Source organism: Scheffersomyces coipomensis (genome assembly GCF_036884675.1).
Source record: "Scheffersomyces coipomensis strain NRRL Y-17651 chromosome Unknown DFJ63scaffold_2, whole genome shotgun sequence".
NCBI classification, from domain to species: domain Eukaryota; kingdom Fungi; phylum Ascomycota; class Pichiomycetes; order Serinales; family Debaryomycetaceae; genus Scheffersomyces; species Scheffersomyces coipomensis.
The window spans coordinates 2,390,152-2,409,666 of record NW_027042893.1 but is presented as its reverse complement, the minus strand read 5'-3'; the positions used below and the strand labels follow the sequence as shown (position 1 = coordinate 2,409,666).

The following is a 19,515-nucleotide window of genomic DNA, read 5'->3' as shown; positions in this document are numbered from 1 at the left end:
TGCATACAGCAACAAGCAAAATAAATGTAAACAAAACAGAAAAAAGAAAGTGTGACGACAAGAGGCAATCAATATCATCAATAAGGGGGTTATAACTATAGATTACGATTATCCCATTGATCTGATTGAATCAGTTGATAAGTGATGAATTTTATCAGGAAGTTTATAGGAACTTCAACTACTGATGAAGTAGCTCTGATTCCTTCCGGTAGACTTTATTTAACTCGATCTCCACAATCTCCTAAGGGTGAAATTGAATGCTTGTATAATGATGCATTTGCTTCAATTAGACAAACCACTAGGCCTTATTTATATCAATTATGTATCACCAGAGTATATCAAGAAGGTGAAGTTGACGCTCATGGTTTGAGTGGGTTTGATGATTCGGATGATGATGACGATGATGATCATGATGCTCCTCATTCAATTGCTGATACTTCAGGTTCAGCTCATTCCAAAGATGAATGGGCTTTTACTATCCTTGAAGATTTAAAATTCCATACTTATGATAAAACTGATGGTACTAAAGCTATAGTTTGGACTGATTTAAATGGAGATATTGGTGATAAATTTGAATTCATTATTGATGAAGATATTAAACATAAAGATATTGATAGTTTTATGTTTGCTCTTTATAAATGTTTATATGAACTGAAATATCATAAAAGTTCATTAGCCATTCAAGATATGCAACAATTGAAAGAATTCGTTTATAATCCCAAATCCGAGATTTTAGCATTTGGTGATTTGAAATCACCAAATTTACTTCAATATGATTCTGAAGATGATTCTGAAGATGACGATGAAGAAGATGAAGAGGAAGAAGACGACGATGAAGAAGATGATGACGACGACGACGATGAAGATGAATTCATGGATGCTAATTTAGAACATACTTTACCTTCAAGTTTCCCTAGATCTACTTCACCTGCAGTTGAACCTCGTGGTGAAACCATATATCAAAATGATTCTTTTGATTTATTCTTGTTTGATTCTGTTTCAGGAACTTTCAAACCTCAAATTTCTAAACCTGATGTGGAATTAAAATTAATATCGTTAGGAAATTGGGAATATACTTTATATGTGCATAGTAAGACTGATGCATCAACTACTCATTTCAATGCATCCATTAATAAAAGTATGAATCCAACTTTCAATTATGAACATCTTTCATTTATTTTCAATTTCTATTCTGTGCTTGATAATTCTGAAATATCGGCTTTCTCATGGTTATTGAAATTTGAAAGTTATCAAGAATTAACAGTTTTCCAAAAAGTTTTCTTATCTTCAATGTATGAAACTTTAAATAAATCTAAATGGAGTAAGACTGATCCAACTGATCAAGAATATGTAACAGATGCTTTTTCCAAGATGAAAGTTGATGATGAATTTGATGACGAAGAAGAAGAAGATGAAGAAGAACCAGAACCAGTAAAGAAAAATATTAAAGCTGGTAAGAAAAAGGCCACCCTTTTTGTTGATGATGATGATGAATTTGGTGATGATGAAGAAGAAAAAGGTCATTCTGAATTCAAAAGCCATAAAGAAAAGAATAGCAATTTATCTGTTGGTTATGCTAATAATCGAACTTATGTAGCTAGAGGTGATAAATTAGGAGTATTTAATAGTTATAATGACGGTCTTTCATTTCAAACCACTATAGCAGATTTAAAAGATTTAAAGGGTAAGAAATTTAATCCTGAAAAAATGATGTTACATCAACAAGATCAATTTATGGTCTTAGCTAATAATCAATATGATAAATCTTTATTTAAAATGGATTTAAATAGAGGGAAGATTGTTGAAGAATGGGAAATTGATGAAAATAATCCAATTGTATCATTTGGTCCAAATTCGAAATTTGCTCAATTAACCAATGAACAAACTTTAACTGGTATAAGTGAAAATGGATTATTTAAGGTTGATCCCAGATTAGCTGGATTAAAATTGGTTAATGATAATACTTATAAAGCTTATAAAACTACTAATAATAAATTCCTGACATTTGCCACCACAGAACAAGGATACTTGGCTGTTGGTTCAGGAAAGGGTGATATTAGATTATATGATAGATTAGGAGTTAATGCTAAGAGTGCTCTTCCATCATTAGGTGAAAGTATTCTTGGTATAGATGTTTCTAAAGATGGTAGATGGTTATTGGCTACATGTGAATTTTATTTATTATTGGTTGATACTAAAATATCATCAGGTCAAAAGAATGAAGGTAGTTTGGGTTTTACTAAATATTTTGATAAAGATAAAAAACCTATTCCAAGAAGATTAACGATTAAAACTGAACATGCTGCTTTTATAACTGCTGAAGCCAATGGTAAACCACCAAGTTTCACTCAAGCTCGTTTTAATACTGGTTTAAATTCAAAGGAAACCAGTATTGTTACATCATCAGGACCATATATAATATCGTGGTCATTAAGAAAAGTATTAGCTGGATCTGAAGAACCATATACGATTAAGAAATATCAACAAACCATTATTGCTGATAATTTCAAATTTGGATCCAGTTCTGATGTTATTATTGCTTTACAAGATGATGTTGCCATGACCAATAAACAAAAATTAAGTCAAGCAGGAAAGATTTTAAAGAGGAAATCACCCAAGAATTCAATTGTGAAAACTTATGATTGAATTTGTATTTATATAGTAAAGTTTGTAGAGAATAAATATATAGCAACTCATTTAATTAATATATACATTTTTTCATTAGACGTAACATAACATTAATATTATCATTAACAGACATATAGATGAACCCTTTCTCATCTACGTAAGCCAAACGATCGTTTCATTTCATCAAACCAAATGATTCTAAATGCATTAAACTTATGAAATCCAGTAGGTTTATACGTTTGAAAGTCAATATTTCGCACTTTTGGTATAGTATCAGGATGAGGATTATACGGTATTCTATTTATTCTAGCATATATCTTCCGCACCCAATTATTAAACGCTGGTGAATCTATAAGTTTTTGATATAGTAAATCCTGAAGGTTTCTTGGTGGCGGCCTCATCTTATTGATTTGAGTTGATTGTTATTATCTATTATGTATTATGTAATAGATCTTAACTTTTTAGTGGTTTTCAATAATCGGTTTGGTCGTTTAAAATTTAAATTTGTGATGATAAATGGCCGGCGCCTGCATATAACGCCCAACTTGACCACAAATCTTAATCAGGACAATTTGTAAACATTTCTAGAACAGATATACTCTAAAATTTTCTAAACAATTGATATATATAGAACAACATCTGTTTACCATTTATCAACATCATCATCAACCACAACATATCCTTACAGGTATACCAGGGTCGTTATCTAGCTTCGTTATAGACGGTGTATTGAGAACTCCAGATTACTCCTTGTTCGATATAGAGATAATACGTTTGTTGTCTAGGTAAACTCCTCCTTTTTATCTGAAATTTTCATATCATCATATCATATACCCTTTCAATCCCCCATTATGGAAGTAGATAGCTCCTTTGACAATTCATCCATACAGAATGTTCTAGAAAATGATGATTATAAAGTGGACTTATCTAATTTGATTAATGATATATTACCCATACCAACACCAAATGATGTTCAAATTAAGCAAGATTTAGAAAGTTCACATAGCCCTCCTAAGAAGTTAAGACATCTCAATGATTTTTTAAGTAGTAACAACAACAACAACAAAGCCCATACATTTGATTTCAATACTGTACTAAGACCTAACTTAAAAGAAACCAATCAAATAACTAATGAATTATTCCAAGTTACAAATCAATTAAGAAGATCAACAGATCATCAATCAACCATCATGTCAGATTTTAATAATAATTCTCAAGACGACACTTATGATGAAATATTCTTTTCTAATAAAAGACTTAATAATGATAAAGTTGAAAAACTTGTGGATAATTTATTTCTGAAACATGGTGGTTCAATATCAACTCCAGAAACTTTTGATTTTGAATTAGATGATCAATTAAGAACAAGATTTTTTAAAGGGAGATTTAATAAGAATCAATTTAGTATTGAATCTAATGATGAATTAGATGTTCAATTAAGTAATTTTCTTTCTCGTTCAACTTCACCATCGATACCAATCAATAAAAAAAATGATAATAAAGAAAATATATCTCCATCACCAGATCCTTTAAAATCAGTACATAAGAAAGCAGCCAATTCTATTAAGAAATCTCATAAGACATTCTTTAGACCACCCCCACCAAATGAAAAGAATCAACATAGACAATCTATTCCTGTATTAAAACCAATTTCAAATCTTTCTAATACTGATAATAATAAACGAACTGATATTAGCTTTTTAGATGAGAATAATTGGTCAAGTGGGAAAAGAATCTGTTCACCAAAGCATAGAAGACATTTAACTCCTCGTAAACCGTCAATAAAATATAGTGATATCAATAACAATATATTTCTTGTTGAATCACTGACTGGTTTAGTGAATGATGCTACTAGATTTGGAACTGAATTAAATTCATCAAATTGTGAAGATTTCCCCTTACCTGAAGATGCTAATGAAATCGTTCAAATTCCTACTAATGAAGATCCTAAAACTAAGAAACAAAAATTGGCCATTATAAAAGTTATTCCCAAACTTGTTATTTCAGAACCTAAACAAGGAGGAGCAAATGATAATGATAATTTAAAAGGATTTTATAATGAATCAGAGTATAAGAGATATAATGGGAATAACGTAAGTCTAGTCGTCCATTCTGAAGATTCAGGCGTGGAAGTAGTAAGTCAATCCCTTCCTTCGTTCAATATTCATAATGATTTTGCAGCATCTTCCTCTTCTTCTTCAACTAATAATACTAAAAGAAGAAAAGTACGATGGGCTGAAAAACTAGAATGGTGAAAACCCGATTCAACCAACCAACCAACTAATTGTATTTAATTGTAACTTTAATTTTAATAACGTTTTATGTTTTAATAGACAATGCTTTTCATGATAAATATGGTAATTGCAGCATGTATGTGTGTGTTGTATACGATGAACTCGCACTACCTTTTCTGTCGTTTCTTTTTTTTTTTTTGACGTGGAGGAGGAGGAAGTCGACGCCGCGTATTTCTGTATTTATTTATATCTGGAAATTTAATTTTAGAGATTTCAAAATAGATTGAAACGGTGTTCATTTATTAGTTTCAATTGAATCTATACTTCCTATCGCTCAACCCCAGATCTATATATATACTATATCCAACATGTCTACATTCTTCGATGAAATGAAAAAGAACTTCACTGAAGTTCCAGTGGTTGACGATAAAATAGACACTGCCTCATTCTTAGAAGCTTCTGAATCATTAGTTAAATTATTCGATTTACTTGGTTCTTCAGCCTTTGCTGTGGTTCAAAAGGATATGACTGGTAACATCACTAAGATCCGTGCTAACTTATTAGCTGATCCAGTAGGTTCTGCCACTTTACAAGATTTAGTTTTATCTGAAGCTAAAGGTAAATCTAAAACTGCTACTCAAGGTTTATTATGGTTATCAAGAGGTTTACAGTTCACTGCTCAATCCATTAGAGAAACTGTTGATAACCCAAGTTACGAATTAACTAAAACTTTCACCGATGCTTATGGTAAAACTTTATCTCAATATCATAATTTCCTTATTAAACCAGTGTTTAAATTAGCTATGAGTGCTTGTCCTTATAGAAAGGATTTCTTTGAAAAATTAGGAGCTGATCAAGCTAAAGTTAATCAACAAATATTAGAATGGTTAGAAGCTTTAGAAAAAATCGTTAAATCCATCTTTGAATTCTTTGCTTCTGGTAATTACGGTAAAGGTTTATAAGTTTTTGATTTAAAAAAAATTTTACTCATTTCTCACAATTTTAAATACACATATCCTTTAGACTTATATTAATAACATTTTTCTCTATAAAAAGTAATCAAAATGAACTACTCTCTGGTCTAATTATCCTCTCCAATCTTCTTTGTTTCTTGCATTAATTCATATAATTGACCAATTTGTTCGGGTGACATTTTTTCTAATTCTTGTTTAGTCAATCTACCTTCAGTCCATGATCCAACTTCCATGGCTTTTAAATAATCTTGCCATTGAGTTAAAAACCCTACTATATGCAATGGATTATCAATCTTTTGATGATTTCGAAATTCTTGTTTAACATATGAATCACCTAATGTTCTGATTTCAACCGGTAAATAACGAATATGAGCTCTTAAAATAGATTTATAAAGTGTTAATGGAGGTAATAATGGTGCAACATCCCTCTCAGGACGACGTGGACGAACCAATCTAACCAAACTTTGTTTCATCCTTAATTAATCAGTTATTAGATCTATCACTAATTGATGTTTAACGAAAATTTAATTGGCAAAATTATTTACACACTATAAAAAATAAAAATAATTATTGCACGTGATGTTGCACATGACTAATTTTTAATTATTTTCTCCACATACTTTCTACACAAATATCAGAAGTTTGACAGATTGACTTTGTTCATGAGCTATGTTAACACCAACTATAACCAAAGACTTTATTGGTTTCGAATTTGTCTCAATTCAGTTCAAGGCGAGTTATTGAATTGCAGATATAGAACAAAGGCTTCTACTTTGGGTATAAAGACTTTGGAGGAGACGCTTTATTACGCAACGAAAATCAGTATGAGCATGACGACGCTTCATTAATTACATTTTCAAAGCCATTGCACTAAGTGTAATTATGAAATTGGTAGTTGGTTTGTTGTTTATTTTGATGTTATGATCGCCTATGTTGTTGTTTACTGGCGCCATAAAGATAGCTTCCTAAAATAGAGTTGCAAGAAAATTATCTGGTCCTGCACAAAAAATATTTCATGAACACTTCCTAATTAGGAAATTTTTCTTATGAATTGCATTTATATCAAATAATTCTAACAATAACTAAAAAATTCCTAAAATTGTCAAAAAGGTTTTGAAGTGTTTATAGCACATATGTAGTGAATCTCATGGTAAGAAGGTTTAAAAGTGGATTGGTATCCAGCCCTCCTGTGAAATTGACGTTTCGATCTTTTTCTTTCATCATATCCATAATTTACGTTCATTTCTGGTGCTAATATCTCTAATTTATTCAAACAAAAAGATGAGGTTAACGTCACTAATATCACTTGCTGTTGGATTCACTGCAACACTTGTGAATTCAGCACCAACTGGTGGTTCACTGGCATTAGTGGAACAATCAGTCAATCCATTCAATATGGACGATGCATTACTTCAATTAAATTCAGAAGATGTTAAGAATAAAGATATAATCATATCAGATATAATACAACTGTTAAGTCAATCACATTTACTTGGAGAACTTTTAAATAAAGTTTCTGATGATTCTGAAGCTAATCATAATATTACCAATTACTTTACTAATTCTATAATGGCCAAAGAATTAGATAGTTCCACCATAGTTTCTGCCTTAGGTTATTCAGGTTTATTACAAGATTTTTTTCAATATAGTTTAGAAGATGAAGAATTAAAATCCCATGCCTTTGCTTGTGCACAAGAGTTAAATCTGAAAGGTGAACTCTTTAGTGATGAAACCACTCAAGCTGAGAATCAATATGAAACCATTAAAGTAATCAGTAAGAGAGATACAGACATTGTTGATAAGATTGTTGACTCCATTAAAAATTCAACTACTTTTGCATCTACTTTGAATTATGTTTTAAATAATACTTTCTTAGAAGAAAATGGTAAAGAAGTATTAACAGCAGTGTTGAAAAAAGTTCCCAAAGAAAAGATATTTACTGCTATTACTCAATCAGGTCTTGCTAAAGACGTCATAAGTAAAGTTCAAGAATCTTCTACATTAAAATCAATATTTTCTGAAGTCCTTGGTTTTCAATTATTTTCAAAAAGAGCATCAGTAGATGCTGATGTTAGTGCTGGTGTTGATGTCTCCTTTTCAGTAGATACAAGTTTACCTGTTATTTCAGCCCCTATTGCATCTAGTGATTTCCCTATTGTCGTTCCAATAACAACTGCAGCTCCATTAGCCGATCCTATTGAATCTGTGTTAGACATTGCTTCTTCAGCTCCTACCGAAACTACTCCTGCTACTACATCAACATCAGGTGGGTTGATTGAAGGTCTTCTTGGAGATGTTTTGGGTGATGGTTCAAAAACAACATCTTCTCCTGCTACTACATCAACCTCAGGTGGGTTGATTGAAGGTCTTCTTGGAGATGTTTTGGGCGATGGTTCAAAAACGACTTCTACTCCAACCGCTGCAGTTACAGTTACGCCAGCAGCTACAAGTACAGCTAAAGGAATTGTTGCTGATATTTTGAGTGATCTTTTAGGTGGAGGTTCAAAAAGCACTACTCCAGTAGTTACTCTTGCAGCAACTACAGCTGGCACTGCTTCCACATCTACTTCCAGTGGTAGTTCTTTGATTGATATCATTGAAGGTCTTTTCTCAAAATCCAATTCTACAAGTTCAACAACTCCAAGTTCATCTACTACTACATCTACCGTTAGTGGAAGCGATTTAATTGATGAACTTCTTAAGGCAGTTGAAAGTGCTTTCAGTGACTTATTTAGTAAAGCTGGCGGTGGTTCAGGCTTATTAGCTGATATATTCAGTGTGGTTGGTTCTGTATTTACTGAATTACTTGACCATTTTAAAACTACAAGTTCCACAACTGGATCTGGAGGAAGTTTATTAGATGATGTGATTAGTACTGGTGAAGGCCTTTTATCAGAATTATTCCTGCATTTGAAATCTAGTAATTCGACTTTGTCCTCGGGAGGAAGTATTCTTGATGATATACTTCATGCTGGAGAAGGATTACTTTCTGAAATTTTTGATAAAAACTCAACAAGTACATCTTCAACAGGAGGGAGCTTTTTGGACGATATTGTTCATATTGGAGAAGGATTATTTTCTGATTTAGTTGGTCACTTTGAAGGTAATTCCACCAGCGGAGGTTCATTATTAGATGATGCTCTTCATTTTGGAGAAGGTTTATTCACTGATTTACTCGATCATTTACTGGGTGTCGATTCTACTTTAAGTCCAGGTACTGGTACAAGTTTATTAGATGATGTAGAGAAAATAGCTGGAGGCCTCTTCGATGATGTGATTAGTTACCTTAAGGGAAATAGTGGTACTATATTCTCAGAGATACTTAGTATAGGAAAGAGTTTATTCAGCAGTATATTAGGTTCACTTGCAGGTGGTTCTAATGGTAGTATATGGGATGATATACTTACCATTGGAAAGAATCTTTTCGCAAAGGTATTCCCTTATGTTACAAATTATTTGAAAGAAAATGGAAGCTCTATATTCCACGACTTACTTGCCATAGGTGGTGGATTAGTTGCTGATTTACTTGATCATATAAAATCTGGTGGATCTGGACTTTTGAGTGATATCCTTGGTTTTGCTAAAAGCCTTTTCAGTTCACTTTTCAGTGGTAGTGGTAGTTCCAGTTCAAGTAGTAGTTCAAGCGGAGGAAGTTTACTTGACTGGATTGGTAGTTCTATAATAAATGCCTTAGGAGGTTCTTCATCAGGCTCATCAAGTTCAACTTCAGGCACTAGTTCCAGTTCAGGATCAGGTTCAGGAAGCCTTTTTGGATCTACAAGTAGTTCCAAACCCTGTTGTTGTGGAACCACAAGAAAAGCAAAAAGAGATATCAAGAGTATACTCAGAAGAAATGTAAGAGCTTCTCTTAGATCGATACATAAAAGAAAAGCTGAAGAATTCACAAAGTTAAGATATATCGAATTCATTGACTCATTATAGTTTAGAAGTCAATCTGCATAGTTGCAAATTTATACCTATAGTTAATAAAAAAACTCTATTTAACAAAAAATAATGTACTAATATCTTTTTTGGAGAAAATCAAAACAATTGTAGAAAGAGTAGTCATATTTTCTAGATTAAAAGTTAGTTGTCGTCATTTTGAAATTTAAACCTAAATGTTTTTATGTACTTCTCCTCACTCGTAACCAAGAACTTATTCTCCGTCAACAAGGTGCTACCCTTTTTCATGTGAGTTTTCATCTAGACGGATTCGTAACCATTCAAATTTTATCTTACACATAATTGCCTTCAACTTCCCTTTTTACTTCTTGTTACGTTGATCTGTGTATTCACTGTATAATTCAGTGAGGTATATTCATTGGACCATCAACTGGTTATGGTGGACCGCTATTCCAAACCACCAAAGTTGTGCCATTTGGTTTCATGAACTCTGCTGTGCCTCACTCTATAATTTTTCTTGTCGTCTCACTTGACTTTTTCGCACCCTGTCAAAAAGATGAGAATTTCCTAATTAGGCAATGCCATATAATTTTATTTTATTACTTAATTGGGAAGGCTAAGAGTCTATTGTCGCACATAATTTACCTAATTAAGATGTTAATTCAAAGGTATAATTAACTAAAATTTTACCAATATGGATACCTTAAAAATTGCCAATTCAGGGTTTTGTACCAACTTATATCAAATTCATATAGTTCTTCATATATATGTAGTTTAATACCCTTGCCATAATGTTGTTCCAACAACAACCCTTTTCTCTACTTATTATCAAGCATTCTTTCGTTTTACCTACCCAATATCCATCAATTTGAATACCCTAATGTTATTATAATTACAACAGGAGAGAGAAAAATATAATGAGGATATCTACAGTATTCAATTCGATATTGTTGTCAGCAGCAATTGCTAACGCTCTTGTAGAGAATAATATTAATGAATCAAAACCTATAAAACAAAAAAGATCATTTTTGAGTGCATTGTTTGGAGGAAGTACTACATCATCATCATCAACTCCAGCAGTAGCAGATGCCGTTGTCCAAGCAGCTGCCGCCGCTCCAGTATCATCAGTAGTTGCAGCTCCAGCTGCCGCCGCTTCCCCAATAGTCGCTGCCGTTTCATCAGCAGTTGCAGACCCAGCAGCATTGCCTGTCACATCAGGAACAACCACAGAAAGCACAGCTTCAGTAATACCTGTTGCAGATCCACTTGCTGCTGATACCACAACAAATCCATTAGCAGTTCCAACCACAACAGCCATACCCACACAAACTTCAACCACAGATGATTTGCTAGGATTGTTCGGAGGTTATGCAATCTCATCATCATCATCAAGTAGAACTAATTCAAGTAGTTCATCATCATCATCTTCATCTATACTTTCATCAACTACACCACTAGTACTTTTCCCAACAACAACTTCCACACCAACTACTTCAACACAAGATGCATTAAACCTTTTTGGTTTACTCGATGAAACTACTAGCTCTTCAAGTTCAAGTTTAAGTTCAAGCTCCATTGCAATTTATAGTCCAAGTTCTTCAAGTACTAGTTCTTCATCATCAACAACATCAACCAAAGCAGCCTTCAATCTTTTTGGTTTATTCGATGCAGCAACTACTGCCAGCGTAAGCTCAGACCCTGTTTCATCTTCAGTTGCATCTTCAACTTCAAGTGTTTTAGCTTCGTCAACATCAAGTTCTTTAGCAGAAGAAGACCCTTTAAATATATTATTCGGTTTAGGTTCTAGTAGTTCATCATCATTACCTGCAAGTTCAAGTTCAAGTTCATCTATCCAGAGTTCATCAAGTTCAGATGATAACATTCTCGGATTATTTGGAATTGCTACCCCAACATCTTCTATTGCTTCTAGTTCTACTACATCATCTTCTAGTATAGCTCCATCATCAACATCAACAACATCAGGTGGACTTATAGCTAACTTCTTTGGTCTCTTTGACGCTGCAACCACCACTTCAAGTACGACCCCAAGCTCATCTACTGCTTCATCTGTTAGCTCATCAGCAGTACCAACTATTATCAATTTTGCAGCTCCTGTGGCTGCTGCTATTAGCAGTGATGATGATGAAGAATGTGAAACTGAAACCGATGGTGACGATCCAACTTTAAGTTTACCAAGTTTACCCACCATTAGTTTACCGGGATTACCAACTATCAGTTTACCAGGATTAAGTGATCCAACTAGTTCAAATTCAAGTTCAAGTTCAAGTGACGATGATGACGATTGTGAAACTGAAACCGATGGCGACGATCCAACTTTAAGTTTACCAAGTTTACCCACCATTAGTTTACCGGGATTACCAACTATCAGTTTACCAGGATTAAGTGATCCAACTAGTTCAAATTCAAGTTCAAGTTCAAGTGACGATGATGACGATTGTGAAACTGAAACCGATGGCGACGATCCAACTTTAAGTTTACCAGGTTTACCAACTATCAGTTTACCAGATTTACCTAGTGTCAGTTTATCAGATTTAAGTGATCCAACAAGTTCAAGTGACGACGATGATGACTGCGAAACTGAAACTGAGAGTGATGATCCAACTTTAAGTTTACCAGGTTTACCTACCATTAGTTTACCGGGATTACCAACTATCAGTTTACCAGGATTAAGTGATCCAACTAGTTTAAGTTCAAGCCCAAGTACAAGTACAAGTTCAAGTGATGACGATGACGATTGTGAAACAGAGGACGGTGATCCAACTGAATCCAATGATAATGATCCAACCGAAAGTACTTCAGGACCAACTATTAGCTTACCAAACATTAGTTTACCAGATTTAGGTGGTAACCCAAGTAGCTCATCTTCTGATGATGACGAAGACTGTGAAACTGAAACTGATGGTGATGATACTACTACAGGAATAACAATTAGTATTCCTACTAGCTTATTTGGTGAGACAAGTGATAATGTAATCAATACTTCTTCCAATGATCCAAGTGACCCAACTGAATCCAGTGATCCAAGTGAATCAGGAGATGACGACGACTGCGAAACTGAAACAGATCCTAGTGATCCTACTAGTCCTACTTCTGGATTAATCGGTATTTCGATTGCCACTTCATCTGGAACCACTTCCTCTGTTGATGATTCATCTATTACTGTTGGTCCTTCAAGTGTTGATTCAAGTTCTAGCATCGATGCTACTTCGTATATTGAGTCAGAGTCGGATGATGATGATTGTGAAACTGAAACTGATGGTGAAACTGATGGTGAATCCACAAGCGTCGGTGTGACTGTGAGTGTTGGTGGAACCAGTGCTATCACTTCTGGTGTTTCAATTCCATCTTCATTCACCATTGGTAACTTTTCTGCTACTATTGGTTCATCAACGAGCACCTCTGCATCATCTATTGCAACAAGCAGCGATGATGACGATGATGATTGTGAAACAGAAACAGAAACAGAAACGGAAGGCGAAACTACAATTGTAACACAATCTCAAGGCTTTACCTATACTATCACTTCAAATGGTACGACTCTTATTGTCACCAATTCTTTCACAAATGTCAATTCTGGAACAACCACTGTTATTGATAGTGATACTGAACTTGATTGTGAAACCGAAACTGAAACTGAAGAAGAATCTGGATCAGGTATCATAATTACAAATACTGTTAGTGCCACTGTTACCAATCTTAACACGGTTACAACCACTGATGTTGATACAGAAACAGACGATGAAGAAGATTGTGAAACTGAAGTTGTTACAGTTTCAACTGAAGAAAGTACCATAGTTAATGCACTTACAACTATCACCACAACTATCTTGCACACTTCGACTTATGTTGTCGGAGATGTTGTCGATCCTGAAACTACTATTGTTGTAACTATGACAAATACCATTGCAGGTGAAAGTTCCTCAGATTATGATTCAGATGAAGATTATGAAGAATATTGTGATACTGAAGTCGTTCTTGAAACAACCGGGACTGTCATTGTGACAGTCACTAATACATATGAATCGACCGAAACTGATTCTTGGTTATACGATTCTGATGACGATGAAGATAATTGTGAAACCACTATCTATAACGTGGTTACTAATACTCTTGTTGCCCAAGATACTACAATAGTTGAAATTGTCACCAACACAGTTGCTGCTGAAGATTCATCAGCAACTGAAAGTGCTGGAGGATATGTTTGCCCAGACTATTATGATACTGATGATGATGACGATGACGATGATTCTTGTGACGCTACTTGTCCATGTGCTGACGATGGTATTATTTATAGTAATTCTGGCTCTGGAAGTGGATCTAGTAGTTCTGGATCTAATGTTGGTTCTGGTTCTGGATCTAGTTCTGGAAGCGGATCTGGATCTGGAAGTAGCTCTGGAAGTAGTTCAATTTCTGGTTCTAATGATGATGACGACGACGAGGACGATGACAATACTTGTACCGAAGATGGTTCCGGTTCAGATGAAGATGACGACGTTGAAACATTTGCAACTGTTAAAACAGCAACAGTAGCTTCAGTCTCTACTTATGAATCAGTTGAAACATTCGTTACCACAATAACATCAGCCGGTAAACCAGTTGCTAGTACATCTGTTCGTACAGTCACATCACTTGAAACTATACTCAGTACTTATTTAACAGTTGGAGATGTCACTTCTACTTTAACTTACGCTACTACTGCTGTAACTACCAGCGATGATTATGAATGTGAGACAGATGATGATGATTATACAACTGCACTGATTATATCTTTCTCAACTAGTGCCAAATATTATAATTCAAGTAGCATTGCTACTAGTACATCTACTGCTGCTGGTGGAATTCTTGGTTTCCTTAAAAATCTTGAAGTAAACATCACTGCTCCAACATCATTCACTATCTTACCAACTGAAACTTCAACTCCATTAATTGAATCTCAAAGTGATAGTGGTAGTAAAATGGTTCAAACTAGTGGATTATTCATGATGTTAGCATCCATTTTAACTATCCTCTTTACTTGAAGGATTTAATAACAATAAATTGAAGTATAATTCATTTTAAAAAAATCAAAAACTAATAAAGTTGCCGGAAAATTGATATATTATAAAAAATTCATTACCTAAATGGTGATGACACAGTCCAAATACAATAAAGTATATTAATCAACTTTATGAAAAAAGTTCAAAACAATTAATAGAGGAGGTGCAATGTATCAACCTCTATACATTATCATATCCTAACGTTACCCCTTTCTTCTTTTTCTTCATTATTTATAGCTTCTTATTCTTTGGGGAAGGAGTTTATTTTAAACTCGTTCTTTTAGAATTTCATTCTTTCATATTTGCTTTAGTTTCTTACTAATTTCAATTTCTATTTATAAACTAAAATTTTAATACCACAAAATTTACATATTTAAACATATCAATTGTAGTTTATAAAGTTGTAGTATTGATGGTCTAAGTAGTTGTAGTTGGCTAATTTGATTTGGTTGTAAATTTAGTTTGTGATCTCCTTTTTAAGGGTACGCAACCAAAAAAAAGTATCATCAGAAAGTTGTAATCACAAATAAAATTATATATAGAACAAATCAGTCATAGCAATCAGTACAACAACTACAACAAGGTAATAACCAAGTGATCCATCTATTATTTGAACTTCAATAGAACAAGATACCCCCCACACAGAAATAATAGGAAACGATGGTGCAGGTGGATCGTCAAACGTTATTATTCTTTATAATAATGTTTATATTTTTATCCTTGCCTAGTGGTCATGATCAACCCCACTCAACAAAGGAAAGAGAGACATTAGTAACGTTTCAACAGCAGTTGTTGGATGGTCAAGATGAATTGGCATTGTCGAATTATACTAGTGGATATGGAAATCTAACTGGATTCCATTTATCTTATCAAGATTTACTTGATGGCAAAACTGAGCAAGATTGGCCAATTCATAAATATGGACCTGATAATCTCTGGATAGAAGACGAGAAAGATTCCTTGTTGCCCAATAAGGTCAGTAATAAGGTTAAAGAGTTTTGGGGAATTGATAAAGTTGAGAAAGAAGATGGAGGAAGAGCTTATTTATTAAATATATCAGGGAGGGCTAATGGTGAATTTGAACAATTGAAATTAACCAAATTACAACTATTTGATTTGAAATTACCTCAATATTTAAAGGATTATTATGATAGTTCAATGCAATTAGGTGATGTTACCAGTGGATATAATGGAAATGAAGGAGAAGGTGAAGGTGAAAGTGGAGAAAATAAAGACAAAGAAAATGAAAAAGAAAATAAAGACAATAATAAGAATACAGATGATGATATAATATCTAAGATCGGAAACATTACTAAGTCCACTGGGAAGATATCAATCAATGTTAAAAGTTATGGTTATAATTTCCAAAATCCAGAATTTACTAAATTTATCGTTAATAAAACCACAGATACAGTTGATGATGCTATGGTTGTTCATTTAAAATTAAATTTAAAAGATTATGAAGAAATTGAAGATCATGAATTTGAAACTAAGGGAGTTTATTTTCAAAAGACAGGATCATTAATCACGATTACTCGTTCAGCTAAATTCTTAGGTAATCATGGATTAAGTCATTTAACTTTGAATGAATCAAATTTCAATAAATCAAGAATCTTAATGGGTCAATTATTAAATACCAGTGATATTCGTCATGATTTTTCAATGGATGACATGAATGGATATATTATCAAGAGTCAAGAACAATGTGAAATGATTTCATATTTCCAATTTGAAAAGACTGATTATAATTGGGATCAATTACGTTTAATCGATGAAGAGTTAATGAATCCTAATGGTAAGCCTATTCCTCATGATTTACCTCCTCTTTCTATCAAAGATTATTTAATCTATTCACCAGATTGTGGAATTGTATTAACTAAAAAACCAGATATACCGTTTGTTGGGTTAAAAGTCGAAGTTTTAAATAAAAAATTACGTTATTTATTAATGGGAATTTTATTATTAGTGATTATTCAATTATTATTATTCTTAAGACAAATTAAACAAGCTAGAACTCCAGGTCAATTAAGTACTATAGCAAGTAAGACATTATTTATTATTGGATTTCAAGATTCATTAATTGCTTTAATGTTTTTATTAATTTCAACACTAGTAGAGGATTTATATTTATTATTAGCCTGTGTTGCAGTGATATCATTTATAATGTGCGGTATCTTTGAATTAAGATTTATGGTTAGTGTATTAAGTACACAAGTTAATGAACGTGGAACCACTTGGTGGGAGATTTTAAGAGGTGGTTCTAGAAATGAAGGTGAAACTACAACAACCACTACTACCACCACAACTAATGATACGGGACCTATATTACCAATCGCAAATACCCCTGCTCCAGTTACACCTGTTGCTCCCGGACCTACAGTTGCACCAGGATGGGAAGAAGCATCATTTTCAAATAGTATATTTGCGGGAGGATTTTCATTAACTATTATAGCTACATTTTTATTATTAAATTCCTTAGTATGGAGAATTCAATATCGTAGGATATTTGAATATGTGGGATTAATTGGATTAAATTCATATTGGATTCCACAATTTTTAAGAAACACATTAAAGAATAAACGGAAATCATTTACATGGGAATTTATATTTGGTACTAGTATAATTCGATTATTACCAATTTATTATTTTAATTTAGTTAAAAGTAATCCATTAAGACATCATTATGATCCTATATTAGTGATTATCATCACAATTTGGATGATTATTCAATTAACGTTATTAATATTACAATATCAATTAGGAGCCAGATTTTGGGTTAATGAGAAATGGTTACCAAAAGCTTATGATTATCAAAGAATTATTCATTTTAAAGATTTGGAAACTGGATTTTCAAGTGAAATTTTGAATAGTTTAAGTAATAATATTTCCAATAATGATGTTGAAGAAATTATTGAAAGTCAATGTACATGTCCAATCTGTATGAATGAAATTACATTACCGATTATAAATGATATGTATGATAAAGATGGAACCAATGAAAATGAATTAAAAAAGATGAAAAAGGATTATATGATTACGCCATGTTATCATATATTCCATAGTGATTGTTTAGAAAATTGGATGAAATATAAATTACAATGTCCAGTATGTCGGGAGAGTTTACCGCCGATATAGGATTTATGACCGGGTTTATAGGTAATATATAATAATAATAATATATAGAAATAAAGGTTTATGATACGAAGTACGAAGTACGAATTAGAGATCTGCCATATATGTAGATGTGGATGAATGAATAGATGAATAGATTAATAGATGTTTAATTCATGTTTGATGTAAGTTTCAACTTTTGTGTAGGATGAAAAATATTTTTTTGCACTCATTATCGTAAGGCACCACTAACCTCCACCAGCACAAAGCTACCATCCACCACCACCACTAAAAGTTCGTAAAAATATTTAGTTTTTAAATATTACATTGTGTTTCATTGTTTCAATTTTTAAATAATAATATAAAGTAGACGTACATATCGATTTAATGAATGTGGAGAATGGATAGCCGGGGTTAAATTAGAGATATTATTAAAATTGAAATAAAACATCATATCATTTCGGTATTATTATTATTAAAATTTTAGGTAGTTATAACAACATATAACAAAGGGGTAGGTGTTATGTATGTATGTACGATACATGTGACTTGCTGTTTAAAAGGATATTTTAAGCTGATAGTATATAAATTATGCATTAAAATAAGATGATAATGGAGGAGGCTAATTTATCCGCTTATTTCCTTATACCTCCCTGAGGAGTTTAGAACTATATAGGTTAAAATAAGGATAGAATGATAGATAGTAGGTAGGAAGGTAATAGAAGTTTATTAGGAAGTGGTTAAGTTAGTAGATATCACTGTATAATAGTTAGTGGATCAAGGAAGAATAATAATTTAACTGATTGTGAATTACACCCTAGCCGACCCTTATACAGTGATCATCAAATTAGAAACCATATGGAAGGAATAAAAGAATGATAGAATGAATAAAGGTTTTGATCAAATTATTATTATTAGGTATTGACGGAGGTCTAAACGAAAATAGTAATTAACAGTTAGTCAGTCATTCTCTATAATAAAGTTTAAAGTAAAGTTTGAAATAAAATAAGAATTTTAGGGAGGAGATTATTTAGGGGGGAATTTACCGAAGGAAAGATTAGGGAAGGTACAGTTTCCGGTAGGATAATTTAAGAGATTAAAAGTAAAAGGTATACAAACTATTTACAACGTTTCTTAATACCATTAATAGTAAATTAATTAATCATAGTAACTGTGTAAATGTAAGTATAAGTGTGCTATGGGGGCCAGTGCTCATATATTGATTAATAAGAACTTATAAGTGAAAAATCGATTATCGCAATAAATAATTGTAACAATCATCCTTGATATCCGAGGCAGAACCTGACTTTTAATAACAATGAATGAATCAAAAGTAAAGTAAGTAATGTATGAATACCTGCATTAAAAGTAAAGTAAAAAAATTCGATCGATCGTTTTTTTTTTATTTTGCCTTTATCGTTTACAGATAATTTATTTTAGTCTATGCTGATTTACTGGGCTAATATTTGTTAGTTTTGATGCTTATGATATTTTTTTTTACATTATTTTGATTGGAGAGTTTGAACTGGTATGAATATCTATTTGTAAAGTTATAGTATTAGAAATCACCGTTAAAATTGGTTAAACCAAATTAGGTTAAGTTAAAGT

At 32.6% G+C, this 19,515-nt stretch overlaps 7 protein-coding genes across 7 annotated transcripts; 6 read left to right on the top strand and 1 right to left on the bottom strand. All coding sequences in view use genetic code 12, as the record gives it.

Moving 5' to 3' along the window:
* Nucleotides 1–51: 51 nt before the first annotated feature.
* On the top strand, nucleotides 52–3,063 carry VID27 (Vid27p). The gene has a single exon (XM_064909267.1). It carries the CDS (start codon nucleotides 145–147, stop codon nucleotides 2,644–2,646), a length of 2,502 nt encoding a protein of 833 aa, XP_064764214.1. The 5' UTR covers nucleotides 52–144; the 3' UTR covers nucleotides 2,647–3,063.
* DFJ63DRAFT_97902 (uncharacterized protein) lies at nucleotides 3,063–5,009 on the top strand. Its single transcript, XM_064909270.1, has one exon. It carries the CDS (start codon nucleotides 3,480–3,482, stop codon nucleotides 4,881–4,883), a length of 1,404 nt encoding a protein of 467 aa, XP_064764213.1. The 5' UTR covers nucleotides 3,063–3,479; the 3' UTR covers nucleotides 4,884–5,009.
* On the top strand, nucleotides 5,002–5,876 carry HET1 (Het1p). The gene has a single exon (XM_064906900.1). The coding sequence runs from the start codon at nucleotides 5,231–5,233 to the stop codon at nucleotides 5,822–5,824; it is 594 nt and encodes a 197-aa protein (XP_064764212.1). The 5' UTR covers nucleotides 5,002–5,230; the 3' UTR covers nucleotides 5,825–5,876.
* Nucleotides 5,877–5,883: 7 nt separating this feature from the next.
* DFJ63DRAFT_97900 (uncharacterized protein) lies at nucleotides 5,884–6,713 on the bottom strand. The gene has a single exon (XM_064909269.1). It carries the CDS (start codon nucleotides 6,307–6,309, stop codon nucleotides 5,944–5,946), a length of 366 nt encoding a protein of 121 aa, XP_064764211.1. The 5' UTR covers nucleotides 6,310–6,713; the 3' UTR covers nucleotides 5,884–5,943.
* Nucleotides 6,714–10,217, top strand: DFJ63DRAFT_98109 (uncharacterized protein). Its single transcript, XM_064909274.1, has one exon. It carries the CDS (start codon nucleotides 7,118–7,120, stop codon nucleotides 9,776–9,778), a length of 2,661 nt encoding a protein of 886 aa, XP_064764210.1. The 5' UTR covers nucleotides 6,714–7,117; the 3' UTR covers nucleotides 9,779–10,217.
* A 439-nt stretch (nucleotides 10,218–10,656) lies between these two features.
* On the top strand, nucleotides 10,657–14,778 carry PGA25 (Pga25p; the record flags this gene model as incomplete). The annotated part of the gene is made up of 1 exon (XM_064908034.1): nucleotides 10,657–14,778. The coding sequence occupies one exon, from the start codon at nucleotides 10,657–10,659 to the stop codon at nucleotides 14,776–14,778; it is 4,122 nt and encodes a 1,373-aa protein (XP_064764209.1).
* A 678-nt stretch (nucleotides 14,779–15,456) lies between these two features.
* DFJ63DRAFT_284460 (ubiquitin-protein ligase) lies at nucleotides 15,457–17,931 on the top strand (the record flags this gene model as incomplete). Its single annotated transcript, XM_064904804.1, has 2 exons — nucleotides 15,457–15,949; nucleotides 16,022–17,931. 2 exons carry the CDS (start codon nucleotides 15,457–15,459, stop codon nucleotides 17,929–17,931), a joined length of 2,403 nt encoding a protein of 800 aa, XP_064764208.1.
* Nucleotides 17,932–19,515: the final 1,584 nt, after the last annotated feature.